General features: G+C 35.7%; 3 protein-coding genes and 1 pseudogene across 4 annotated transcripts; 2 read left to right on the top strand and 2 right to left on the bottom strand.

Annotated features, from left to right (window-relative positions):
• Nucleotides 1-208: 208 nt before the first annotated feature.
• Nucleotides 209-3230, bottom strand: LOC113079340 (60S ribosome subunit biogenesis protein NIP7 homolog). Of its 2 annotated transcripts, XM_026251591.1 has the most exons (5): nucleotides 3089-3230; nucleotides 2690-2776; nucleotides 1964-2102; nucleotides 1405-1545; nucleotides 209-756 (listed from the first exon to the last, which is right to left on the bottom strand). In XM_026251591.1, exons 1-5 carry the CDS (start codon nucleotides 3142-3144, stop codon nucleotides 637-639), a joined length of 543 nt encoding a protein of 180 aa, XP_026107376.1. In that variant the 5' UTR covers nucleotides 3145-3230; the 3' UTR covers nucleotides 209-636. The 2 variants fall into 2 exon arrangements, with proteins under 2 accessions (XP_026107376.1, XP_026107377.1); XM_026251592.1 differs by lacking the exon at nucleotides 2690-2776 and having other exon boundaries at nucleotides 3089-3220.
• Nucleotides 3231-3283: 53 nt separating this feature from the next.
• On the top strand, nucleotides 3284-9080 carry LOC113079337 (conserved oligomeric Golgi complex subunit 8-like). Its single transcript, XM_026251589.1, has 5 exons — nucleotides 3284-3650; nucleotides 4574-4781; nucleotides 5656-6474; nucleotides 7493-7661; nucleotides 7764-9080. The coding sequence occupies exons 1-5, from the start codon at nucleotides 3316-3318 to the stop codon at nucleotides 8102-8104; spliced, it is 1872 nt and encodes a 623-aa protein (XP_026107374.1). The 5' UTR covers nucleotides 3284-3315; the 3' UTR covers nucleotides 8105-9080.
• A 302-nt stretch (nucleotides 9081-9382) lies between these two features.
• On the bottom strand, nucleotides 9383-13817 carry LOC113079339 (RNA-binding protein NOB1). The gene is made up of 9 exons (XM_026251590.1): nucleotides 13702-13817; nucleotides 12334-12466; nucleotides 12084-12217; nucleotides 11921-11992; nucleotides 11394-11534; nucleotides 11056-11316; nucleotides 10134-10231; nucleotides 9901-10045; nucleotides 9383-9742 (listed from the first exon to the last, which is right to left on the bottom strand). Exons 1-9 carry the CDS (start codon nucleotides 13768-13770, stop codon nucleotides 9476-9478), a joined length of 1320 nt encoding a protein of 439 aa, XP_026107375.1. The 5' UTR covers nucleotides 13771-13817; the 3' UTR covers nucleotides 9383-9475.
• Nucleotides 13818-13895: 78 nt separating this feature from the next.
• Nucleotides 13896-27969, top strand: LOC113079341 (GATOR complex protein WDR59-like; annotated as a pseudogene).
• Nucleotides 27970-27991: the final 22 nt, after the last annotated feature.

Raw genomic sequence — 27991 nt, forward strand, 5'->3', positions numbered from 1 at the left:
CAATGTTCAAAAGAGCAGCTTTTATTTGAAATATAAATATTTTGTAACATGTAAGAAATGTTTGTTCTTTTATCGTTTTGAATTGAATGCATCCTTACTGAAAAAAATAATAATTTATTAAAAAAAAGAAAATTCTTTAAAAAATGTATTCATAAGAATACATTTCTATTTGTATAAAATGTTATAGTTAAAAATGGACACCAAGCTGTGTAATTCGAAAATAATTTATTTCATTGGCAATAAATTGTACAGTGTTATTTCTTTCACAGTAACAAGTTGACACACTGGGAATTTTTTTTTAATTGGTCAAAAGGTGCGTGAACCCTGTTTAGCAAGTTAGTGTACTTTTTAACATAATTTTTTTCTAGTTTATGTAAGATTGGTCTGGTTTTCTTCTAGTTTTGTATCCTGTTTGGTTTGACATTACCCAGCTGCCATGTATCATTTTAAAATCAGATGAAAATAGTTAATGAAAAAAAAAAAGTTGAAGTTTTTTTTTTTTGATACAGAAATAATCAATGGAAAGTCACATAACAAATATTGTTTAAACACTGAAAACTGTCCAAAAGAATGTAAAGTTGCGAACATCCAATCATGTAATGAACAATCCATGAGCACTGGAGATATTATATCGTCTTATGTGAGAGTGTCTTCACTTCTGATGTACTCGCCGATATCAGCCTGATGGAAAACCACGATGGACATGGGGTCGACCTTGCGACACTCCTGTGTGGTCTTCGCTGCCACTCCAAAGCCCTGAAAAGACATGACGATTGTGAGAGCACCATTCAAGGTCACTGAATACTTTAAGAAACGGTTCACATAAAAAACTGAATTTGCTTAAAATGTACTCGCCCTCAGGCCGTACAAGATGTAGAGATGTGTTTGTTCATCAGAACAGATTTGCAGAAATGTATCATTCCATCACTTGCTCAGCAATGGATGCTCTGCAGTGAATGGGTGCCGTCAGAATGAGAGACCAAACAGTTGATAAAAACATTACAATAATCCACACCACTCCAGTCCCATCAAGTGAAGTGTAAAGCTGCGTATTTGTAATATTTTTATTTATTTAAATGTTTGTATTACAAACACACAGCTTTCCTCTTCTCAAAAAGTTAACTGCTGGACTGGTGTGGATAACTTGTGGATTATTGTGATGTTTTTATCAGCTGATTAGACTCTCATTCTGACGGCACCCATTCACTGCAGAGGATCCATTGCTGGGCAAATGATGGAATGCTACATTTCTGCAAATCTGTTCTGATGAACAAACAAACTCTTCTACATCTTGGATAGCCTGAAAGGGAAAGCATTTCCAGATTTTTGTTTTTTTGCGTGATCTATTTATTTAACATGACAACTGTTGTTCCACCTTGAGGATTTTTAACAAAAATGTCTCACCAGCGGTACATCTGCCATCGAAAAGACCACCACTCCTTGGTACTGTGCTGTGTTTTCTGTGATTCTCCCCAGGCCGGACTTCATGATGTGGTTTCCATACAAGAATGACTGCTCTGATCCCGGCTTCACCCACACCTTAAACTACAGTGGCACGTTACATTATCAAATATGATATACTATATTCACATAGCCAGTCAAAACTTTGGACATACTTGTGTCCAAGGAGACTTGAATTAATTTATGTCATGATTTTAAAAAACACTGATCTAAAGGCTTCTGCTAAAATAGCTAAAAAGTGTATTGAAGACAAATATAAATCATGCCTACATGTTTTTTGTACAAAATGAAATATTTTCGATATTATCACTTTTTTTTTGAGTCGCACAAGAAGCCAAAAGAAAAAGAGCCAAAAAGCTTCTATAAATAAATATAATCAAGTCACATTTATTTCTCTATAGCGCTTTACACAATACAGATCATTCCAAAGCAGCTTCACACCAGTAAACAGGTAAATAACAATGATAGTGTTGGAAAATACATAATCAGAATGAACATGTACCTTAGCATATGGCGCGAGGAAATCGAGAGCGGTGATGTGCAGACGAAACTTCTGTGTTTTCGTGAACTTTCCGAAGCACGTGCCAACAGATACCAGTTTGTCTCGGGAGATATTTGTAGCCAACTTCAAGATTTTATCACTAAAATTGAAAAGATGACAAAACAAGATTACATTGCAATTTATTCCAAATTCATATTTACATTAGCATTACATTAAAGACTGAACGAAAGCAGCTTTTTAGTGTTATTCGTCATCGTCTGTTTACTTTAAGGTCATCTATACTGTAGTCTTAATTGTTGATGACTTAATTTGTAACAGGTACATGCAATTAAAACAAACTTTTTTCTATTGCCAAGATATCAACTGTTCAAGCAAAAGTTTGGACTTGATTGTGTCCAAGGAGACTTGAATGAATTTATGTCATGATTTAAAAAAAACAATGATCCACAAAGCTTCTGCTAAAGTGATTAAAAAAATGTATTGTAGACAAAAAAAAAAAAAAAATGCATACATATATATATATTTTTTTTTTTTACAAAATGACATCTTTTTGAAATGTTTGCTTTTTTTATTTTATTCTTTTAAGTTGCACAAGAAGCCAAAAGAAAAAGAGACAAAAAGTGTCTATAAATAAATATATTACTTCCACAGGAGAGGTTTATGAGACCATATTTAATGACACAATTATTATGAATATTAAATAACAAAAATAGCAAACGACCTTACCTCATATAATATAATCTATCATTATGAAGTCTGAAACAGTAAGTCCCATCAGGACGATCAATAAGAAGTTTGATATTCTCCCCAATGCTAAAAACACAAAAATTGGGCGCACTTAATGCAACTGGAACTAAAACATGCTTTAAATCATAATTTTGAATAATGTCTTATGTACATGCAAATCATATCGATGTAAATATTTGCAAATACAATACAAATAACTGTAAAAAAAAAATAATATCATAAAATAATTTAATAAAAGCCATACAACACTATTTCCTAATACTATACAATATATAACAATAAATTACTTAAATAAATAAACTATACATCTTAAGAGAGTAAGTTAGAATAGTTTAGCTTATGTTTAATAATTGAGTCTTACCGAGACATGTCACTTACTATTTAGAGAGTTTCTCAAACATTGTTTTGGTTTCTTCGTCTGTTAACGGACGCATGATGAAAATAATAATTATATTCTTGCTAAAGAAACTCAAACATACACAGCAGCAGCTCTCGCGGGGCACGAGCCACGTGGGCTCAGTCCGTCCGTCGCACACAAGTGACGTTGTGCCGTTTAACTAGCAGAGTTTGTCATAAGGTTTGCTTCTGAATCAACACTTTCGGTCATGGCTGCCGTAGGCGTAGACGTGGAAGATGAGAGTATCCTGGCCTCGATTTTCAAAGACAGCTTTCCGGAGAACTGGAGCGCGAATCCGGATTTCGCGGCGTATTTGTCGCAGCTGAGCTCGTGCGGTGTGGAGGAGTTGAACCGGGAGCCCGAGCGTCTGGCGGAGGAGCGGGCGCAGATCCTGCAGCAGACCCGAGAACTGGCCTTCACCAACTACAAGACGTTCATCAGGACCGCGGACTGCACGCAGCACATCTACACCGACTTCAGCACGGTGGAGAACTGCCTCTCTAAACTACTGCACAAACTCCCCAGCTTCACCGAGAGATGCAGGTCAGTGCTTCGCGAAGAAACGATTGACGGACAGACAGGTTTTTACAACAAATTCACGTTTCGTCGGGGCTCCCCCTGTAAAAACAAATCTCCTTCCAGGGGGGTTAAAATATAGTTGTTGTTTTTTTGACAGGGTTCCTCTGGTAAAATTCGCACTCCAGGAGAAAAACATGTTAAAGTAACGTTAGCCCAATTCCGCGGGAAAACCGCAGACGGTAGTTTGATTTGATGTTGTAACGTTATTTGTTTTGTTTTTATCTTGATGAATTCGTTTTAATTTATTTGTTGAATGCGTGAATTGGCAACATTAGTTGTTATTATAACTTATTTTTATTCTTATTCTTATTAATTAACCTTTAATTGATCATTAATTAATGTAATGCAAATTGCAGATGGATTGTTTTGATTTTGATACAACGTTAGACAGATTTGTAACAGTGTGATAACTTTGAATTTATTCTTTATTTTATTATTTATTTCTTTAAAAAACATACATTTGAACCCAGTGCTTAAAAGATCATAATGTACTTTAAAATAGTCCGAAAATATACCCATGTTTGATCTGTTTTCATATTAATGTACACTGTTGTACAATTGTTTTGGATTGGTAAGATTTTATAAATAGTTTTGAAAAAACACTCCAGTGTTCAGCAAGACTGCATTTATTTGATCAATTTTACAGTAAAATTATGTAATATTATTACAATTTGAAGTAACTATTTTCTATTGTAATATATTTTAAAAATGGAATTAATTCCGGTGATGAAAGCTGTATTTAAAAATGAGAGAAAAATTCTCCATTGAGGAAAAAAAAAATGCATTTCAACAGAATCCAAGCAAACACATTACAGTGCAGTATTCATTCTAAAACATGTTCAGAAATGCTGTAAGTAAGTGGTTTCTGTTTTGTCATTTCTTTGCAGGGGTTTTATTAAGGAGGCAGAGGAGATCAGCGTCAGCAGGCGTATGAACAGCCTGACACTGAATCGACACACAGAGATCTTGGAGATTCTGGAGATCCCTCAGCTGATGGACACGTGTGTGCGTAACGGATACTATGAGGAGGCGCTGGAGCTTGCTGCTTACGTGAAGAGACTGGAGAAAAAACATTCATCACTTCCTGTCATTCAGGTACTGTTCTGACCAGAAATTAGTTTTTCACTATTACCATAATACCATATTTTCTGTTCAATAAGTTGCAATACATTGTTGAAAGAAAAAATGCTATTGGTGAGTTAGTCAGATTTTAATTTTACAATCAGAAATAATGCAAAATACTGGTAATATTCAAGTTACTCGAAACCTGTGTGAGTCTCTTTCTTCTGTTGAGCACAAAATAAGAAATTCTGAAGAATGTAACCAAACAGTTGCCGGTGGCCATTGACTTCCACAGTTTGGAAAGAAATACAGAAGAAGTCAATGGCTATCAGTCAGAGTCAGTTGTGTTAACTGTTTGGTTAACCTTCTTCAAAATATTTCGTGTCCAACAGAAGAAAGAAATACATTGCGATTTGGAACAAGGGTGAGTAAATTATCTCAAAATTTACAAAATGTTCTGTTTTGGGTGAACTATCACTTAAACCTCTCTTCAGGACAGAAATTAAAATATTAATTAGTTACATTCTTTATAAACATTTTATAATTAAAGCCCAGCCTAAAAATGCAATACATTGCACTATACTCACATGTATGGCGGACCAAACCTGCAAAAAAATAGTAAGTAATAACTGTAACAGTAGAAAAAAAAAATCTAGTAAAAGGCTATAATAAAAAATAAAAAAACATGATTAGTCATTCATTTTCCAGTTATTTATTTAAGTTGCTTTGGAATATACATTGCAGATGATGAATATAACAACCTAAATTCCAGAACATGTGGTTACTTTTGTTGTGCTCTACTTTTGTAGGTGATAAGACTTATCTTTTTTTACAAGGTGGACGGTAAACATGTCTGAAAAACAACAAATATTTGATACTAAATAATATAATATTGTTTGTGTCTTAGGGAATTGTGCATGAGGTTCGACTGTCTGCTCAGCTCATGCTGAACCAACTTCTTCAACAGCTGCGTAGTAACACACAGCTGCCGGTTTGCCTGCGCGTGATCGGATACTTGCGTAGAATGGACGTTTTCACTGAAGCTGAGCTGCGCGTCAAGTTCCTGCAAGCTCGTGGAAGTTGGCTGCGATCTGTTCTCGGTGCCATCCCAGATGATGACCCTTATTTCCACATTACCAAAACCATCGAAACCTGCCGCGTGCATCTCTTCGACATCATCACCCAGTATCGCGCCATATTTTCAGACGAGGATCCGTTGCTGCCACCTGGTGGTCAGGCGTTGAACGAGAGCGCCATCTTTCACGGCTGGGTGGTGCAGCAGGTGGCACAGTTTTTAGAGACCCTCGATCGGGACCTCCAGCGGGGCGTGGGAAGCCGCTTGGACTCTCTGCTCGGTCAGTGCATGTACTTCGGCCTTTCATTTAGCCGGGTCGGGGTGGATTTCCGTGGCCAACTCGCTCCCATATTTCAGCAGGTTGCCATGGACACATTCCGGAAGGCTATTCAGGAAGCGGTGGACAAGTTCCAAGAGGATATGAACTTGTACACGCTGACTTCTCTGCCGTCGATACTTGGAAGCACCATTCCTCCAGCAGTCCCGAGCACCCAGCCGGGTGCACTGCAGCCCCCCATGAACTTGCTGGATTTCCCACCTCTAGCCTGCTTCCTCAATAGCATCCTGACAGCCTTCAATGACTTACGACTGTGCTGCCCTATCGGACTTGCACAAGATGTTAGCAGATGTGTTGAGGAAGCCCTTATTAAGGTAATTAATTACATAAATGTTAGAAATATATATATACTACAGGTATTGTTTTTTTTCCCTCTTGTGACCATTGAGGCAATATTTCGGACACAATTCGGACTTTTTTTCTCAGATTTCTGGATTGCGTGGGATCAACTAACATTTGCTAGTTATAAAGTCAGAGTTGTGAGATGAAAAAGTTGCAATTTCCTTGTTTTATTTTTTATTTAGGGGCGGAAACGGGCTTCCGTAATATTCCAATACCGTTCCCCTGTGTTGTTATTGTTGTGATGTGGACTTCCATATTCTCACATTCTAGAATTAGAATTTATTTTTTAAAGCTTTATAGTTTTCTTTGGTGTGATTTTAAGAATCTTCAAAAAAAAAAAATAGTAGTGTAAAAATAGTAGTATAGATAGACTTAAAGGTGCTGTAGGGAACTTTTGTAAAAAAAATATTTTTTACATATTTGTTAAACCTGTCATTATGTCCTGACAGTAGAATATGAGACAGATAATCTGTGAAAAAAATCAAGCTCCTCTGGCTCCTCCCAGTGGTCTTATTGCCATTTACAGAAATACATCGCTCCCGGTAAGAAACAACCAATCAGAGCTGCGGTCCGTAACTTTGTTTGTGTTCAAAATGTAGAAAATTTTATATAATAAGCGAGTACACCATGAATCCATTTTCCAAACAATGTTTTTGGCTTGTCCTGAATCACTAGGGTGCACCTATAATAAGTGTTTATATTCAGACTATTTTAGATTGCTTCGGGGGTACCGCGGCGGAGTAACCCAGTACCTTTGTGATTCTTCATGACATAAACAGAGAGAAGTAGTTCCGGCTACGTTGTTCTTCCGCAAGACGCAAGCAGTTATGTTTATTAACCGCTAGAGCGTCAAAAGTTCCCTACCGCAGCTTTAATTCAAATTGATGACAATGAAAGGAAGAGATTTAGACAAATTACTTTTTTTCTTCCTTTAACGATAATTCTCTTGTTTTGACATATTCTGATGTAACAATGTTATTCTGTTCTTAGGTGACCAAGCTGATCCTGGTTTTCCATCGAGCCGAGGAATCTGCCTTCAGTAGCCGTGAACGGGAGTTGTTTGTTCAGTTCTGTAGTGCCTTTGCTGAAGAGATGGTGCCTTTCTTGAACCGATGTTTACAAGTTCTCTTCCCTCCATCCCAGCTTGCTCTCATGCTAGGTGAATATCCTCAGGATAACATTTACATTTTTGTCACATTGCAAAGATAAAACTGCACCACTTGATATTGACTTGCAGGTTTGTCTTGTATTTGTATTGTAGGCATCCCTCCAACCCAGGTTCATAAGTGTGGTAGTCTTGGCTGCATCGATGTGAACACAGTCCTGAAGCCGCTGGAGTTTGTTCTGCTCCAGAAGAAGCCTGTGACCTCTGTCCTGGATCTCTGCACTGATCTGAGCAGCCTGACCACAGCTGAAGCAGATCCCTCGACTGTAGTCAAACCTGTAACACTTCAAGAAGAAAACCCTGTCTCTGAACACCAAGAGCCTGTGTCAGCATCTGATCCTCATCAGAACATTTCTGCTGAAGCAGTCAGTACAGATCTAAACCACCCGAGCCTAGAGACTGAAATGAGCCTTGATCAACAGGACTTCTCGAAATAAAAAGCACTACATGCAGTGTGCATTTTTAGGAGTTTTAAACAATTAAGATTTGTTTTTATAGAAAAATAACCATCTGGACAAACTTTTACCAGGGCTTAGCTTCCATTTTTATTTGCAACTTAAATTTTTTTAGTTTTTAATGTATGATGAAATTCAAAATGGTATAATATATTTAAGTGTGGGAAAAATTATGTCTTTGACTCACGTTTTCCATGAATTACAATGGTCCCAAAAAGGATTGGGACACTTGTCACCCTTAAAATGTCTGAATGTTTTTGAATTCGATATTATATGCCACTCGAGTTTATATCTTGTTAAAATAATAATAATAAGATGGAACTTTTAAGCAAAACATTTTACAAAAATATGGTGACATGATATACTGTTCATAATGAAAAGAAAATCAATGTTCTGTTTGAGGTTAAGAGGAACATATTCGTAGTTAATGTGATGACCTAAACCTGTGGTTTCTTTGCTAGAACACCTGAATGAATTTGAGAACTTGAGACTTCACATGCATACTAAAATTCACGAGCGATTAGTTGGTGAAATGTCACTGAAAAACAAAAAATGTAGTTCTGAGAAAAGCTTGCTCTTCCTTCTTCTACAGACACAGTTTATCTAATGCACAGACATTAAACCATCTACTTGTTCCAAAGCTCTGCAAGTTTCTTTATTCTCTTGAACACAAGAATGAAGAATGTTGGGAACCAAACCAAGTAGCCTTTGAAGTCTTGTGTTTTCCCCACACTATTGAAGTCAATGGCTACCGCCAACTGTTTGTTTACCAAGATTCTTTAAAATATATTATTTTGTGTTCAACAGAAGAGACAAAACCACAGAGGTTTGGAACAACTTGAAGGTGAGTAAATTATTTTTATTTTTGAGTTGAAAGATCTCTAAGTTTGACTAACGCATTCATATACCTTTGTGGCTCTATGTATTTTTAATTTGATTACATATTCGATCTGTTGTATGTTATTTGTTTGTACATATTTTCTAGGAGTGCTTTGTGGGAAATATTTTCTTAAAATTAAAGAATATTGGCCTGTTCTTTTTGATATTCATCAGAATGAATAAAAAGTGTTCTGTTTTTCCAACAAAAATACATGAGTTTCCATTGAATAGCAGATCGTCTTTGCAAAGTATCATTATTTTATGTACACCAAAAAAGCAAGTTATTAAAACTTGGCACAAAAATAAGATTTCCATTTCACAATTCCAACTAGTATGAGGGTAGAACTAAGAAAATATTCTGTAACAAGAGTAAATCTAAAGTCAAGAGAAAGATGAAATAGATTTATTAGGATAAATCACCACTAACATTTTATTTCAATCAGGAATTCAGCGTTTCAGGCTTCCAGAACAGAATCACTTCTTAACAAACTTCTTGCGTGCTGCGTTAGGATTTGTTCGTCGTCTTCCTCCTCCAGTCTGAGCGTCCCGCAGCTGTAAGCCGGCTGACCTGCTGTAGATATCGTGCTCGGAGAACGGAGAGCTGCCGGCCAGGTAATCTGGGTCAAACACATCAGTCTTCTGACGAGCCTTTTTAGACAATCTCTGCTGGGGGAAACGCTGATCGTCCACCAAGTGTGGGTTGTCCGCGTGTTTTCCTCCTTGTGGCAAAGGCAAAGAGTACTGCAGAGGACAAGAGAAGAAACAAATCATAAGTACATGATCACTAACATTGATTTATATGATACTACCCATGCGAAGCCTTCCACATCCATAACCACATTTCTAATGCATTTATATAACATTACATTTACTGTTACAACATCCAAAACATTACTCACTCTCTTTCCCTTTGGATTGAGCGCTTTGGGATTCCTGGAAAAATGCATCTGCATGGTGCCGTCCTCTTTAATGCTGACAGCAACCTTCTTCAAGGTGTCGTTCCCACAATGTGGACAGAAAGATTTGTTCATGTTTGTTGTTGTCCTGAAAATATGAAAAATGTATTACAGTGACAAAGTTACACACATCACATGATGTTCTTATTATTTTTCGTGGTGGATCCGTCACTTACTTAAAGCAGGCATGACAGCGCAGAATGTAACTCCTAGTGTTTTTAATAAGCATGCCATTAACAGACAGCACATGCAGTCCAATCTGAATCAGAACATTCTGTCAGGAAAACAAGAAGACATTAGGTTTTTGTAAGGAAATGGACATAATTGACCACACTTGCGTAATGTGCATGATTATAGAAATATTCTAGCATTCCATCACTTGCTCACCAATGGATCAGTGAATGGGTGCCGTCAGAATGAGAGTCCAAACAGCTTATAAAAACATGACAATAATCCACTCCAGTCCATCAGTTAACATCTTGAAGTGAAAAGCCGCATATTTGTAAGAAACAAATCTGTCAAGACTTTTTTTAATTCAAACCATTGTTCCCGTCTTAAATATGATTTCATAATGCATAATAATGCTTCATCCAGTGAAAAAGTCCATCCTCTGTTCTCTCATCAAAAAAAAGTGTTTGTTTCAGATTTCACTCCTGATTCAAATGTGATACAGCAATACAATTGATTACGGACTCAAATTTTAGCTGTTAAGAATGTCTTGATAGATTTGTTTCTCACAAACACGCAGCTTTTCACTTCACGAGCTATTAACTGTTGGACTGGAGTGGTGAGGATTATTTGTGGATTATTGTGAGGTTTGTGTGGACTCTCATTCTGACGGCACCCATTCACTGCAGAGGATCCACTGGTGAGCAAGTGATGGAATGCAACATATCTCCAAATCTGTTCTGATGAAACAAACTCATCTACATCTCGGATTACCTGAGTACATTTTCAAAAGTTCAGCACACAATAAGACGACTAATTTTCATAACTTTTTCTGTTGATGTAAACAAGGTTCGATATAATATAATAAAATATATTATAAATACATGTTTTAAATGATTATTTCCAATATGTCTAATCAATGACAAGTACCTGCATGGCAAAGTCAGTGGTCACGCAGCCCACTCTGACATCTGCTGTCGGTTCCCAGTTACCAGCATCCATCTGGACTTGCTTTATGTTGCTGGGAGTAATCCACCCTCCACCATCAACACCTTCCTCCTCCTCCTCCTCCTCCTCATCGCTGCTTTCTTCTTCTTCATCATGTTGGTCTCCACTTGTGCCATCTTGTTCTTCAGATTCAGCCAGGTCAACGGACTCTAGTTTCTCTGTGACTCTGATGGCGTCTGCTGCCTAGAGAGAAGGAGAATATGATTTATTCTGGTCTAAAATGACTGTGGCAGCGGTTTGGATGTTGTCGGATTCCTCACCAGCAGGTCCAGAAGGTCAATCTCAATGCTGGGCAGAGGATTCCTCCAAAACTGAAAGGTGTTGAATTGTGAAGTATCAGGGTCTTGTGGCTCGTTTGTTGTAGATGCGATTCGGGCAGCTGTGCTTTGTTTACCTGAAGACTTTTTTGGGGGAAAAAAGCTGAAATTAATAGAGGCCTTCAAGGTACATCTGCATTATAATTACACATTATCTGCGGTCTATGAATATTGTCCTTTTCTATAAAAACATCCGTGTCAAACTGGAAAAAGCCTTGGAAAATCATTTTAATAACATTACTCACTTTCTTTTAAGGTGTCCTTGTTACAGTCTAATTATACATTTAAGTACTGAGTAATATTAATTAACTACATGCACTTACTATATAGTTAGGATTAGGGTTACTTGCATGTAATTATGCATAATTCCTTGTTATTAAAATAGTAAGTCCATGTAACATTTCTAACATTCAAATAAACTGTTACCCATTACTCAAATACAATGCTTGCATTTGCAAGTAATGTCTTACTTTTGATGGAAAATGGAAACCTGCCATTCCAACAGGAGTCTCCGGATGCCTTTGTGTACTTAATATTTGGACCTGAAACACAAAGAGAAAGGAGTGTTGAAATCTAGAACAGGTGTGAATGAATGTGAACTCAGATCTGAATTCACGAATCAATCACCAGTACCTTTTTCTCAGGTTCTTTCTTCAAATGCTCAGTTCCCACATTCTCTGTTTCCAGCTGATACGTCAGAGCCAGGACCTTGATGTCTGTTGCTGAGAGACTGGGATAGTCTCCGGTCTTTTTAGCAAATTCTGTAACTGTGTTTCAAAGTAAATCAAAATTTATATGCATAAATCACCACCCATAACACACTTTCAGCATTCAAATAAAGACATTTAATAAAAGAAGCATTAGTCATAGTATAAGGTATTACCAAATCGTACGTGCTCTGGAAACGGTTCTTTGAAATTGAGCTTGTATGGCAAAAAAGCCAGATTCCTTTTTGTCTGTTTATCCCGAATTTCATCTACAACATCCTTCAAGGTATAAATATTCTTTCCAATTTCCTAAAAGTAAAACAAACATGTCAAAACATATACAATGTCCGGTATTTATACACACACACACGCGCATATATACATATATATATAATGCTGTTTAAAAATTTGTGATCAGTAAGATTGTTAATGTGTTTTAAAGAAGTCTCTTCATTAATTTAACTAAAATAAAAACAGTGATATTGTAAATAGTATTACCATTTAAAATAATGGTCTTCTATTTTAATATACTTTATTACTTACTTTAATATAATTTATTTCTGTGATGCAAAGGAGATTTTTCATCATTTCTCCAGTCTTCAGCATCACACGATCCTTCAGAAATCTTTCTAATATGCTGATTTATTATCAGTTGTGCTCACTAATACAGTTTTGGAACCTGTGATCTCTCTCTCTCTCTCTCTCTCTCTCTATATATATATATATATATATATATTTAAGGATTATTTTATGATTAAAGTTAAAAAAGAACAATATTTATTTGAAATGGAACTCTTTTCTGAAAATGTAAGTCTTTATTGGTCACTTTTTATCAATTCAACACATTCTTGCTGAATAAAAATAAATGAATATAAATATATATTACAGGCCCCAAAATTTTTTACGGTTGTGTATATTTTTTACCAAAGATTTCTATTTTGAATAAATGCTTCTCTTTTAAACTTTTTATTCTTAAGATAATCCTGAAAAAAGTATCACAGGTTCCAAAAAATATTAAGCAGAAAACTGTTTCCAACATTGATAATAAATCAGCATATTAGAGGGATTTCTGAAGGATGTGACACTGAAGACTGGAGTAATGATGCTGGATACAGCTTTTGTGCTTTTGTAAAATTATATTTTAAAGTACAATAAAATAGAAAACAAATATATATATATAATTTAGATGTAAATACATATTGGAAGTCTTCCATAACTGTCATCATTCTCCATGGTGAATGAACTGACGCACCATGGTAAAATACAAGTTTACACAATGACGCACTTTGCAAAAACAAGGTAGTCCCATGATATTTTTTGATACTGTGTCGCATTTATGCAATCAAGTACACCACAATCGTGGCTAACCTAGATATGATATATCTATTATTTACTCTAACTCCAGTAACTTGGTCACAGCACCGCAGTGCAGCACACGTGTCATCTCTGTAACATGTAGTGCGTCACAGTCCTTAAAACTGACATTTCTGGACAGCAGTGATAAAGATTTGAAAAAGAGGTCAATGTCATCAATAATAACTCACTTGCAAAGGTGCCATTTTGATGAAAGCGCCAGCATCTGCCACAACATGATCCACCACGGTCGCGACCATCTTGCCACTGCCAGTAGATAGAAGCACAGACACGTGAATGGATGAAAGCGTCCGAGACACGAGTTCTCGCGAGAGTACACTGTAGGCTCGTTAGAATCACGTTGTTTGTTGACGTTTTAGTGGGTGAAAATGGCGGCCCGCTGGAGTAGTGAGAATGTGGTGGTGGAGTTTCGAGACGCGCAGGTAAACAGTCACTACAGATAAAGACATGCATTAGTTGCGTTAGAAAATTATTTTTCACAAGCATTAGACCAATAACTATGCACAGCTGCCATGTCAATGCTATTAAGCATTAAAGTGAATGACGGATTTTGTTTATTAAGGTGTATTATCCTTCCGCACGCACCGTGGTGAACAGTACTTTCAGTTATTACTAAAATTATAATAAACCTGTTCTCAAAAATAAAAACTTGTAAATAACTTGGGATATCTGTGGTTCAGTTTAATTGCCTTATATATAATTTAAATTGCTTCAAAAAGCATTTGAACACTTAAGTTACATTTAAAATGTCTCTACGTCACTGTATTACATTATATCAACTATCAAACCATGTGTGATTTATTTTAGAAAAGATAGCATAAGTGCAATTTATGTGTAGCTTGAAACATGTTCTCCTGTTATGTTTATAACTGTGACATAACATTGCAGTTATACTCGACAATGCAATGGAATGCAATCAGTTTAGAAGGATAAAAAGAAAAGTATAAAGTTTTTTTTTTTTTTTTTGCTTACTGACAGACTTTTCTGTTTTCAGGCCACTGCAATGTCAGTGGACTGTCTCGGCCAGCACGCTGTTCTCTCTGGGTTTGTACAGCCTCGGCTAATGCAACTTCTTCATGTTAAATTATGAACTCACCCTTATGGAAAATCTGTAGCTTAAGTTTAACAATTGCATCCCATTTCATATCTGTTTTTAATTTTGTAAATGTCTTTCTGCATGCATAATTATACCACAGTCTATTTACTCTTTCACTTGTGAATGCTTTGAACAGGCGACGATTCTTGTATGTTGTAAATCTGGAGGCGCCGTCTGAAGCCCCACGCAAAATCAGCCGCCAGAGCAAATGGGATGTCGGGACAGTCCAGTGGAATCCGCACAAAACCGAGGCCCATTTATTTGCAGCATCTGTACGTAAAGAAGATATTATCTCCTGCTGATTCGTGTCACATTCTTGGTTTTGCTTGTTAATAGAATAACACTTTATGATAAATTTCCATTAGTTAACTACATTACTTTACTAGAAGTAACATTGAAAATATTTCTAAAGCTTTTATCAGTCTGACTCAGTGGTAATCAGGTAAGTGTTATCCTTATTCTATTAATTTTCTATATTGTCATTCTACATTTTGTCATCTCCGCAGAGTAATCAGCGTGTCGACCTGTACGTTTGGCGTGATGGATCCGGTGAACAACATACGTCTTTGCAAGGCCACACACGTGTTATAAGGTAACACGGATGACGTCAAGCTGAAATGCTGCTTATGAAATCTGACGATGATCCAAAAATGACTAGAAAATGCCTAAGCAAATAAAGTTTAGCTCTTTAGATTCACGCCACATTTATATTATACTGTCGCTCAGCTCTAAACAGCTAAATTGTACACAATTAAACATCTAAATTATGAGTGTCTGTAAGGCTCCTTTTGTGTTACAAAGTGTATTGTGGAAAGCATTACAGAAATGATTTGGCTTGAATCGATCTGACTTGAGAATGCAAATAATGTATTCTAAAATCAGGAATAATTGTGATTTCTAATAAATAACTTTTCAGACTGTTTTATTGTTTCAGTGATTTGGACTGGTCATGGTTTGAGCCGGAGTTTCTTGTCACGAGTTCTGTCGACACATACATCTACATATGGGACACAAGGTTAGCGTGGACAAAGAGTGTACAATTTTTTTTTTTTTTTACAATGTTTTACTCCTTTGTTTTTGATAATTTCCAGGGACACTCGAAAGCCAACCGTGGCTCTGTCTGCCGTGGGTAAGTGCTAAAAGCAGGTATAACATAATCAGTTTATATGATCTACAACATCTGCCCTTTAATTTATTTTGTCATGTTTCTCCTGTATAATAGCTGGCGCCTCTCAGGTGAAATGGAACAAACGGAATCACTATTGTTTAGCTTCAAGTCATGATGGTGATGTCCGAATCTGGGACAAGAGGGTGATTATTTAACTTGCTGCATAATGATTATATAATCATCAATGGTATCGATTATCAAGTAATCAACCTTTGTTTGCCTGTTAATCTATATGCTCACCGTTCTGTGCTTCAGAAGCCCAACACTGCTGTGGAATATGTAGCCGCCCACCTGTCAAAGATTCATGGGCTGGACTGGCACCCTGACAACGAGTACATCCTGGCTACTTCCAGTCAGGACAACTCTGTTCGGGTGAGTATAATCTCAATTATTGATTGAATTGTTCATATTATCTTTCTGCAGTTGAATTTGTATCTGATTCTGTGTCTCTATTGATTTACTCCAAAAGTTCTGGGACTACAGACAACCCCGGAAGTACCTTGATATCTTGTCATGTCAGGTGCCTGTGTGGAAGGCCAGATACACGGTACAGTTAGAAATATTATTTAAATGTATGTGTGTGTGTGTGTATATATATATATGTGTGTATATGTATATACATATATATATATATATATACATATATGTGTTTATATATATATATATATATGTATATGTGTGTATGTGTATATGTATATGTATATGTATATGTGTATGTCATGTAGTTGCACTACCAGTTTTATATTTTATTATGTTTTTGAAAGATATCACTTTACGTCTGCATTTGGTTGATCAAAGATACAGTAACACTGCAAAATATAAAAATTTAAAATAGATGTTTTCTATTTGAATATATTTTAAAATGTAATTTATTCCCATGACATAAAGCTGAATTTCCAGCATCATAACTCCAGTCTTCAGTGTCACATGATTCTTCAGAAATCATTCTAAAATGCTGATTGGTTGCTCAAGAAAAATTTTGTTTTCTCAAAGCTGAAAACAGTTGTGCCACTGATTAACATTAATAATAATAATAAAAACCATTAGTAATAATTAAGCACTAATCATCAAATCAGCATGAGAGCTTTATTGCAAAAATGTTTCCCCTTATACTTGCATCATTGAAATGTTGTGTATAATGCCAGTAAACATGAATTGTCATACTATAAAGTCCTCACTGTATCCTCGTCGTTGTCTTCTGTTCAGCCTTTCTCTAACGGCCTGGTTACAGTGATGGTTCCTCAGCTCCGGCGAGAGAACAGCCTCCTCTTGTGGAGCACGCTGGAGCTGAACAGTCCTGTTCACGCTTTCGTGGGCCACGACGACGTTGTACTTGAGTTTCAGTGGAGGCCGCAGAAAGAAGGTGAGAGGAGCAGCCAGCAGATGGTGATAATTCTGTGAACGAGTGCTTCGTTTTGAAGAAACACAACCCATTCTGTATTTTAGGTTCCAAAGACTGCCAGCTGGTCACATGGTCTAGAGATCAAACCCTGAGGATATGGAGAGTAGATCCTCAACTTCAGAAGGTGATGCTCATGAGCTCAGTTCTTTTAGTTCAGCTGGTGACTTTATGTTTGAGACTGATGGGCTCGTGTGGTCTGTAGCTGTGCTGTGCCAATGACATCGTGGACGCATTGATGGAGGGCTTGACTCTCACCACAGAGACGGAGAAAACGCTGCGCTCCCAAGAATCTGAACCTCCACTCAGCCCTGGATTCACAGCGAACTCGCAAGGTGAAAAAAAGGGAAGAGTTTGATGCATTGTGGTTCATTCATTCATGTAATTATTTTGTCTCAACTCATAATTGTTGAAGACGTAGCTGTGAGCACTGTGTGTCTTATCACTTCTATTATATTTATTTCAATCTATTACATTTTATTAATGTGTGTCGTGTGGCTAAATAGAATAGAAGAGAATCGAATAAACAAATAGAATTCAATAAATGAATTACAAATAAATCTGCACAGGAAGTAGATTGGAATTGGTGGATTTTTATGAAATGTATACATATATAACAATTTATTTTTTTATTTAAATCAGTAAATTAAAATTATGTCTGAAGGATCATGTGACACTTTAAGACTGGAGTAATGATGCTGGAAATACAGCTTTGATCGCAGGAATAAATGACATTCATAAAATATATATTAAAATAGAACACAGTTCTTTTGATTGTAATCATATTTAACAATATCACTGTTTCTGCAGTATCTGTGCACATTAAAGACTTCTATTAAAAACATTATAAAGATCATAACAACCCCGAACTTAAAGATATATAGTAATTTGTGGATCTGTATTTGGTAGATTTTTAACTGATATTAAAAATGTATTTTGAATAAAAAATAATGCATTGAATATTTTATAATTATTAATGGTTGTTAGATCCATTTGTTTATGCATTGAATATTCGTTCTTCATTTATGGTGATGTGAAAAAGTAGATGTTCCAGTCGGATCCTAGTTTGAATGAATGTAAGCGACTGTCTGTTCACAGATCAGTTTGAAGGCCCTCAGTCTGGCCTGTCGTCCAGCGGGAAGAATGATGTACCAGGTTTGCCTCAGACCCTGCAGCAAGAGTTTTCTCTAGTCAACTTACAGATTCGTAACGTCAATGTAGAGGTCAGTCACTCTGACTGCCGAAAACGCTCTGTTGTGTGCAGTGTAGAATTCTAATAAATGGGATGCAATTCTAACAGTTAAACATAAATAATAGCGTGACGTTATTGTGCTTGTAGATGGATGCCGTCAACCGCAGCTGCATTGTGTCGGCCGACTGCGGAGCCAATTGTGTCCGTCTCGTGGTGAAGTTTCCTGCCCAGTATCCCAACAATGCAGCTCCATCTTTCCAGTTCGTCTCTCCGACGAACATCTCGTCTTCCACGAAGACTAAGATACAGAAGGTTGAAACTCTAACACACTTATGACGCTTGCCTTGAGACTTGGTCAAAGCCTGTCATGTTGAAGTAGCCTGGTCTCTTTTGTAGATCCTGACAGATACGTCGCTTCAGAAGGTGAAGAGAAACCAGAACTGCTTGGAGCCATGTGTTCGACAGCTGGTGTCTTGCTTAGAGTCAGATGGAGTCATGGTGAGTTAGCTTCACTTTTGTACAAACACATTTATGATTTGGTTCCATGATGAGTTTTTAACTCACTGTCTGGTCTTGGGTGTCCAGGAGGACAGTACGAACCCTTATGTGCTCACCAATCCAGTGACTCCTGCACTTCCTGCTTTCCCTCGAGTAAGCAACACTTACGGCTCGTACCAGGACTCCAACATCCCCTTCCCACGCACCTCAGGGGCACGCTTCTGTGGGACAGGTGGGCCAGGATATGACCCTTTTCTTCCATCTATGCATAATAATTATATGCCTGTTTGTTTGCTAGCATGCATGAAGTAAACATTTTTTTTTTCTGTCTGTAATTTAAAATATGTAACATTTATAAATATACTACTGGTCACAAGTTTGAAATTAATACATTTTTTATCTCTTCTAAAGAAGTCTCTTGTGTTCATCAAGGCTGTGCTTATTTGATCTAAGATGCAGTAAAACAAGAACACTGTGAAATGTTATTACAATTTAATGAACCTTGTTCTGTTTTAATATGTAATTTATCATGATTTATAATGTTACAAAACATTTGTAAGCAGCAAAAAATGGTTTCAGAATGATTTGAGAAGGCTCGAGCAATGATGCTGAAAATTCAGCTTTGCATCACAGGAATGATTAATATTTGGAAACATAAAAAAAAGAATAATGTTCTTAATTTTTATCTTAGTTTATTTTATAACCGTGTTATTGATCAGATAAATGCAGCCATGATGAGCGTATTTACGAGACTTAAAATAATCATAATTATTCCACACTTTTGTTTTAAATTAAAATCCAACACATAAATCTCAACTTAATTTGCTTATTAGGTTCCTTGGTTTATTTCACACGGCCCATAACTATGCATCGTACAGTCCCTCCGACTGAACCTACTCCCAGGTGAATATTCAATCCAGTTTGCATGTTTTATCAGAAACAGAATTATCTGCTATATTATTATTATTATCATTTGAATACAATGAAAGACACTTTAGCATGTGTCATAAGATGGTGTGTGTGTGTGTGTGTGTGTGTGTGTGCAGGTCGCTGTCAGCTCTCTCAGCGTATCACAGCGGGGGGATGACGCCCATGAAAATGCGAACAGAGTCTCAGACCACCCTGAGGTTATATAGCGGGAGCCCAACACGCACAGACAAAGACCAAGTGTCCATATCATCTTTTTACTACAAAGAGCGGGTGAGACTCGTCACACAGGACTAAAATTAGTGCTGACGGCAAGCTTATATTATTATTATATTCAGCAGCCATGGTCATGTGGTTAGGATTTTTCTATTCTATTCCATTCTATTCTTTTCTATTCTTTTCAATTCTTTATGTTTTTGGGAGGGCTTTTAAAAGTGAAATGGCCTGTCTGCAGAAATGGTTATACTTGATTTCTTAAATGGGTTTGACTTTTTTAACATGTATCTCTACATTGAGTTCTGTTCTGAGTTGTTATTCTCTCCTTTCACCTAACTCCCACCCATCCACCCACTCATTCCACCGGTTTTCACATTTTCATTATTACTGTTGTTCTCTGTGCTGTCTTTCTCCTGTTGAGTTTTGGTGGCATGTGTCCCTCACTCATATTGCTGTGGTCTGTTTTATCCAATCAGAAGCCCCCTCTGTCTGCCCCCCGCCGCTGGTCTGTGCAGACTATTCATGACTGTCCGGTATTGACCCCTGCCCCTCCCTCACACTTATTCTGTCTCTCTCATCCACTTGCTCTAATGCCAAATGTTCTGTTGCTTGTTATTTGCTGTCATACGTTTCTTGTATGACACATCACAGCTCTACATTTTACCCCTTGATTTACTGCTTTGAAAAAAAAAATCATGACTAATTTAGCAGTTGTTTACAGATCATTGAAATGTATCTAACACTGAAACCAATCAGTTTGTCACCACAAAAAAAAGTCAATAAGAAATAATTTTGTGTAAATATATATATATATATATATATATATATATATATATATATATATATATATATATATATATATATATACACATACACAAAATTATTTCTTATTTCTTATATATATACTAAAATAATTTATTTATGCATATTATATATATAATATATATATATTATATATATATATATATATATATATATATATATATATATATATATATATATATATATATATATATATATATATATATATATATATATATTATATATATATATATATATATATATATATATATATATATATATATATATATAGAGTTGTTTCCGATTCCGATACTAGTATCGGAAATATCTCCGATACCACAACAAATTCTGGCATCGGCATCGGCGAGTACATGAACCCATATACCGATCCGATACCATTTTCTTAAAAAATACCTAGTTATGACCGCAAGCTTTGCCTAACCGCTGCACGGTTCTTCTTCGCTGCTCAAAATGCATTGAAAACACAGGAAGTTGTGCTGTGTTGCCACAAGCAACCCCTGTTTAGAGCAGCGAAGAAGAAATGAAAACGCGTTAGCAGCCCTGATCTATATATGACTGGATCACTCATCACATTCTAAACTGCCAAAAGACAGTGGAAGCCGCTTCTATATTATAGATCAGTGGTTAGCAGTATGTCTCTGTAGTACCGGTAGTTACAGACTCTCAAGCATATTCAGTACCGGCAACTGCGTTCAGTCGCTTCCGTGTAAGTCAAAGCGCAGGGCTCCAGACAGTAGCCGAATATATACTAGTGTCTGTGAATATTAAACTGCAAAATACTATTTAAATATTACCCCCGCAAAATCTACATCTCTGTGGGTGACTGGCACAGATGCGCGAGAGCTCGCTGTTTTGTAGTCTCTGCTGTGTGTCATGAGGACACGAACGCATAAACCGTCACTTCATGAGAATTTACCGTTTCATTTGAGAATACTGTCATATCATAAACACAGACACTCAAAGATCTTCATGGCAGCCCATTAAAATAAATGTTTGGTTTACATGAGTAAATTGACAATATATAAAGCTACTGTTGTAGCCTACAGTAATAATAATACGTCTCTATAATAATAATAATTATGCCTAGATGGTTGCTTGTTTTTTACTTGTTTTGTTGTAAAGAGATTATCTGATTAATAGATCTTTTTTTATATTCCTAGACTTATTTGTTGCAGTTTTTTTATACAGTTATATTGTAAAACTTAAATACCTTTTTTAGTTTGCGGTGTTAGATTTTTGGCTGCATTTGAAGTTCTTTTTTGCATATGAAAATAAATAATACTGTCAAATTCATGTTAGATAATAAAAATACTGTAATAAATACAGTAGTTCACCATGTATTTGTTCATGTTTTATTGAGGGATCTGTCTGAAGCACACCATAAAAAGAATTCTAGCAATTTACACAGGGCTAGTAGTATATACAGCTGTATATACAGATACACACCCAGGTATCGGATCAGTACTCGGTATCGGCCGATACCCTGAGCCCAGGTATCGGAATCGGTATCGGGAAGAGAAAAAGGGTATCGGAACATCTCTATATATATATATATATAACATGCATAAATAAAATATTTTAGTACTTGGTCACATTAAAGTTTTGTTAAATATTTTAATTTTATGGCTGGTACTGAATATTTTAATAATTTTAGACCCTAATGATATTTCAAATTATGCTTTAACTTCTGTCAATCTTAACAGCTTTTTAACATTCATTATAATAATTCAAGTTTTTTTTTTTGTGCATTTAACAAATATGAAGCATTTAGAAAAATTTCTTTATTTATTTTTAAATCTATTTAATAAATGATTATGGTAATTGTAATGATATCATTACGTGCATAATAATAATAATTTAATATATATATATATATAATGATTTATAATTATATTCTCGAAAGGGTTTTTCTTATACTGACAACCATAGGATTCATTTAGGATATGATTTATTGATTTATTTTGATCAGAGAGTGACTGATCTTGTTGGTTGTTATTATTGCGGTGTTCAGAAATCCCGCCGCTGGAAAGGCAAGCGAGAGGGAGGAGACTACAGCAGCAGACCCATCAAACTGGCTGGCAAAGTCATCATCCAGGAAGTCTCACGTCTGCTTCCTGTGCACAAAGCCCTCGGGGAAACCTATGTGTATGTTGTGTTTCTTAGATAGAAATGCATTCCAGGTCATGTTCAGATGCTATTGTTCTTGTTAGTAACAGCAATAACGTACAGAATCTGCTTTTGTTCAGATGTCATCTTGATCCTCAGCATCTTTTTGTTTTTCTTCACCTCAGGCTAGATGTTAATGACACACAGGACACGTGTCAGAAGAATGGGGCGGCGGCCTTAGCAGTGGGGCCGCAGGGATTTAGCAAAGGTTTGTGATATCAGTCAAACGTTTGAAATAATTACGATTTTTGTAATGTTTTCTCCAGAATAACCACAAAATATAGACTTTTTAGAAAGTATGACAACAGGATTTAAACATTATATGTGTTACATGAAAGCAGTGTGATCAAATCCCCTACATATACTGTACTACCATTTGGGGTTAGTTGGATTTTTTATAATTTTGTGAAGAAAAAAGTATTTTTTTATCATTATTTTTTTAAATTAAGCAATATTCTGAAATATTATTACAGTTCAAAATAACTTTATATATATATATATATATATATATATATATATATATATATATATATATATATATATAATTTTTTTTTTTTTTTTTTTTTTTTTAATGTAATTTATTCCTGTGATCAAAGCTGTATTTTCAGCATAATTACTCCAGTCTTCAGGGTCACATGATCTTCAGAAATCAGTATAATTTGCTGATTTACTGCTTAAGAAACATTTCTGATTATCAATGCTGAAATCAGTTGTGTTGCTTAATAACTTTTAAAAAACTGGTAAGTTTGGAGTTTAAAAAAATTATTACTTTTAGGAAGCAAGGGTGCTTTAAATATCAGTAAAGATAAAAAATATAAATATTGTCTTTTTTCAAATAATGTTGTTGCTTCAAACTTTCTATGCATCAGAGAATCCTGAAAAAAAAAAAATGGTTTCTACAAATATTTTGAATGGCAAAAAAGCTATTTTCAACATTGATGATAATAATTAAAAAATTCTAAATTTCAAAATATATATTTAAATATAAAATGGTTATTGAAAAATGCACAGCCTATTTCACAGTATTACAGATTTTACTGTATCTTTAATCAAATACATGCAGCCTTGGTGAGCATAAGAGACTTCTTTCAAAAACATGAATAAGTCTTGATTATTTCGACCTGTAGTGTCTGAGTTAGCATGATTTCTGTACCAGCCATTATTACAGCTTGTTCCATTTCTCCATGATCTGTCTGTAGGTATGGGCACTCGCCTCGGCAGCCACCAATCTTGACCTCAGTCCCGATCCTGACCCTGATGCTGGAACGCCCTGGGCCAAGCATCCGTTTGGGCGACACCTGCTGGAGACATTGTGAGTTGCAGCTCGTAAACTGGTGACTAGGTGTCTTTGTTTCATATGATCTGTGACTTTCTCTCTGTCCTCCACAGGCTTGAACACTACAGTCAGATGAGTGATGTTCAGAGTCTGGCCATGTTGTGTAGTGTGTTCAGAGGTCATGGCAGCCCTCAGGAATATTTCACTCTATACGGACATCAGCAACCTCGAGCGGCGAACTTCATGCCCCACCACTCCCGCTACGTATGTCTGTAAACCTCATTTATCAATGAATTGTGTAGGAATTTCAGTTTAAATTAGGATCAGTGTATTTCTTTCTTAACTGTATTGTTTTCAGCTTAATATCTGTGTTTATCTGTTTCTTTTGTGTTATTAATGCTCCTTTAGCCCAGTTTCACCTCGAGTTCTGTCACATCTGGATCGTGTTCAAGTACCTCGGAATCTGCAAATATTCCGTGGAACATGGGTGAGAGATCATGAGCTTGCTCAAAGATTACCTTTCAATGCTAAGTGTTCATGAAAGAAGCAAAGTTTACATTATGTGTAGCTCTGTCACATCCTTTCTTTTTCCCCCTTTTGTCTGGCTTTGTGTCACAAGCTGTATGTTTGACTGTTCAGAGTTTCCTGTTGATTGGTTTAATGGTTATTGATTGATATAATATTTGGACATTTATGCATTTAGCAGACGCTTTTATGCAAAGCGACTTATAATGCATTTTTTTTTTTTTTTTTTTACCAGTATGTGTGTTCCCTGGGAATTGAACCCACAACCTTTTGCGCTGCTAATGGAATGCTTTACCACTGAGCCACAGGAACAGTCTTATATTAAGATTTTCATAATATTGAAGAAAATGACAATAATAAAGGTCATAAATATAATTGTTATTGTGTTATTTATAAATGGTCATAATAAAATAGATATTTTTTTATTTGGCATGTGATTAATAGTACTTCATATAAATGGGCTCATATTACATTTCAGATTATGATATTATTCTAATTATGTAAGCAAAAAAAATAGGATGGTTAGTATTATTATTGTTATATTTTTAAAAATATAATTATCAGTGGTATTTGTAATATAATAAACATGTTTATACTAATATGAATATTATTATTTATAAATAAAACAACAAAATAATAACTAATATTGTAATTATATAATAATTATAATTATTAGTAACTATATACTAATTATTATATAATAATCGTAATAATAATCTGTAAACTATTATTACTATATATTTATTTACTACCTATGAATGACATTCACATTGTTTTCAGAATTAATTCATATTATTCAGATTAATCACACAATATATAATGATGTTTTATATCAAATCCACCAATTCCAGATCCCAGTTGTTCATGTTTGTTTTTCCCTTACAGTTGCTTGTGTTCTTTTTTAATTAATTCAGATGAAGTGTACCGAAATGATTCCACATAATGACAAAAGGTTGGATTTATGACTCGTAATAGAACTGTTAGAGCAAACATCTCCAAGCTTGTCATCTTTCAGGTGGACGTGAGTCAGAACACGCTCCTCCCTGGGGAGAATCCTCTCCGGATGACTATCGCTACCCAAACCAGATATACAGCGACCCCCGAGAACGAGAAAAAGAACAACACGACATGAACAAACGGTGAGTGTCCCGTTCAACCAGTGATCACATTAACACTGCACTCCTAAACTATAATGAGTTCCTTCTGATCCACAGATTACTGGACCCCTCCAACTCCTGGCAGTTCGACGACTTCAAGAAGTGTTACGGTGAGATCCTGCACCGATGGGGCATGAAGGACAAGAGGGCAGAGGTGCTCAAATTTGTCTCCTGCCCTCCAGAGCCACACAAAGGCATCGGTAAGTTAAAGAAACAGAGTTCCAGACACCTGTCAGACCGCCGCAGGAAATGATTTCATCTCATTACTCCGTTTGTTAAATCAAGCTAAAGGTGTGTTTAGTGTCCTGCACTTATAAGAGAGTGTAGAAGTAGACCTGTGCATCCTGGATTGTTGTTAAAGCACTTGTATATGAGATGTAAAGTTGTTGGTGGAACTAGGGTTCTAGATCGTTCTATAAAAGCTTCTGGTTATTTTTTTAGTGACAATTCCTGAAAGTAAGTGTGTGTGTGTGTGTACCTAAACAGTAACAAGAAAAATCTTTTTTTAATTTTTATTATTATTATTTGGTGTGTAAATGATACAGTTAATAAGCTAATTATTAGACTATTATTGTTATTGATAAATAAAAATAAGAATAATTATTATTGTTATTATTATAATACTCATTTATTATTAAAATCAAATAAAATCAAAAATCGAATAGTTAATTTAATTATTATGCCGGTAAGCACAAAAATATAAAGCACAACTATTTTCAACATTGATAATAATTGGTGTGTAATTTAATAAAATGTTGAGATGTAACGTAATATTATTTATATTGTTATTATACGTATTATTTACTTTATTTAATTAATAAGAAATTATTTAATTGTTATTTTAGTCATTATAATTATTAATATAATAATCATATTTAAATTTAGGTAATAATTGTTCTTTATTATTTGTAATATTTATATAAATTTTTAAGATGGCTTGAACAAACATATTTAACAGTTTTCAACCGATAATAAAAAGTAATGTTTCTTGAGCAGCAAATCATGTAACACATAAAATACTTTCTAAACTGTATATTTAACATTTATTCTGGTGTAGGCTTCCAATGTTTTTTTTGTTTTGTTTTTCTCTTTTGGTTCTTTTTGATTAAGGAATGAGTTCAAACTAATTTCTGTGATAATGGATAAGAATTCCTTTGTGGAGTAAAGCATCGCCTCACGTTTCTGGAATGTCAGTCAATATTTAACTCGTGAACAGAATGTTTAACACTCACATGTATGAGTCTGCATCATGTCTTTGCTCTCGTACACAGAGTTTGGCGTTTACTGCTGTCACTGTCGCAGTCAGGCCCGCGGCACCCAGTGCGCCGTCTGCAAGCGCTTCACCTTCCAGTGCGCCATCTGTCACGTGGCCGTACGCGGCTCTTCTAACTTCTGCCTGAGCTGTGGCCACGGAGGACACACCAGTCACATGATGGACTGGTTTCGCTCGCAAGAGGTCTGTCCCACCGGCTGCGGGTGCCACTGCCTCCTGCAAAGCACTTTCTGAACATTACAAACAACAGAAACTTCAAGATATGCCTCGAAACTCTCAGTACTGTAGCAGCTCCTCGCTGGAGAGACGTCATTGAGGATGGACGAACCGCTGTTCAAGTGTAGAGTTATATTCTAACGAGGAGCTGTCATTATATCAACCTTATAATAGGTCAAACCAGCCTTGTTAGTACGTGACATTTTTTTACAGTGCTGTTTTTTGCACTTTTATACCTGTTGATTTTATTAGAGCATGTATTTGCTCTATAAGGTGCCATGGAAATTGATATGTGAAAGGGAAAAGTTGCTGACTTTTATGGTTATGAAACTACAAATATTTTTGCATATGTACGCATTGATCGCTCTTTTCAGTTGAAAAGAAGCTTTACAAAGTTTTGTTTCCCTTCAGAAGACAATTGTTGTATGCTTTGAAGGATTAACATGTACTATATGCGTGCCATAAAAATATGAATAAATTGGACAATACTGTGATTATTGCTTCATACACCACTTGATTTGTTTATTAT

This window comes from Carassius auratus, unplaced genomic scaffold (assembly GCF_003368295.1).
Source record: "Carassius auratus strain Wakin unplaced genomic scaffold, ASM336829v1 scaf_tig00027674, whole genome shotgun sequence".
Classification (NCBI taxonomy): Eukaryota; Metazoa; Chordata; class Actinopteri; order Cypriniformes; family Cyprinidae; genus Carassius; species Carassius auratus.

What these genes read in the sequence shown, in the direction of transcription:
- LOC113079340 (XM_026251591.1), bottom strand. Translation starts at nt 3,144, where the DNA reads ATGCGTCCGTTAACAGACGAAGAAACCAAAACAATGTTTGAGAAACTC. An exon ending in TTTGAGAAACTCTCTAAATA is followed by an intron (nt 2,777 to 3,088) that starts GTAAGTGACATG and finishes TTGTGTTTTTAG; the next exon opens with CATTGGGGAGAATATCAAAC. An exon ending in GATAGATTATATTATATGAG is followed by an intron (nt 2,103 to 2,689) that starts GTAAGGTCGTTT and finishes TTTCAATTTTAG; the next exon opens with TGATAAAATCTTGAAGTTGG.
- LOC113079337 (XM_026251589.1), top strand. Translation starts at nt 3,316, where the DNA reads ATGGCTGCCGTAGGCGTAGACGTGGAAGATGAGAGTATCCTGGCCTCG. An exon ending in TTGAGGAAGCCCTTATTAAG is followed by an intron (nt 6,475 to 7,492) that starts GTAATTAATTAC and finishes TTCTGTTCTTAG; the next exon opens with GTGACCAAGCTGATCCTGGT. An exon ending in CCAGCTTGCTCTCATGCTAG is followed by an intron (nt 7,662 to 7,763) that starts GTGAATATCCTC and finishes TTTGTATTGTAG; the next exon opens with GCATCCCTCCAACCCAGGTT.
- LOC113079339 (XM_026251590.1), bottom strand. Translation starts at nt 13,770, where the DNA reads ATGGTCGCGACCGTGGTGGATCATGTTGTGGCAGATGCTGGCGCTTTC. An exon ending in AGAAAGAACCTGAGAAAAAG is followed by an intron (nt 11,993 to 12,083) that starts GTACTGGTGATT and finishes TTTGTGTTTCAG; the next exon opens with GTCCAAATATTAAGTACACA. An exon ending in GTTTCCATTTTCCATCAAAA is followed by an intron (nt 11,535 to 11,920) that starts GTAAGACATTAC and finishes CCCCCAAAAAAG; the next exon opens with TCTTCAGGTAAACAAAGCAC.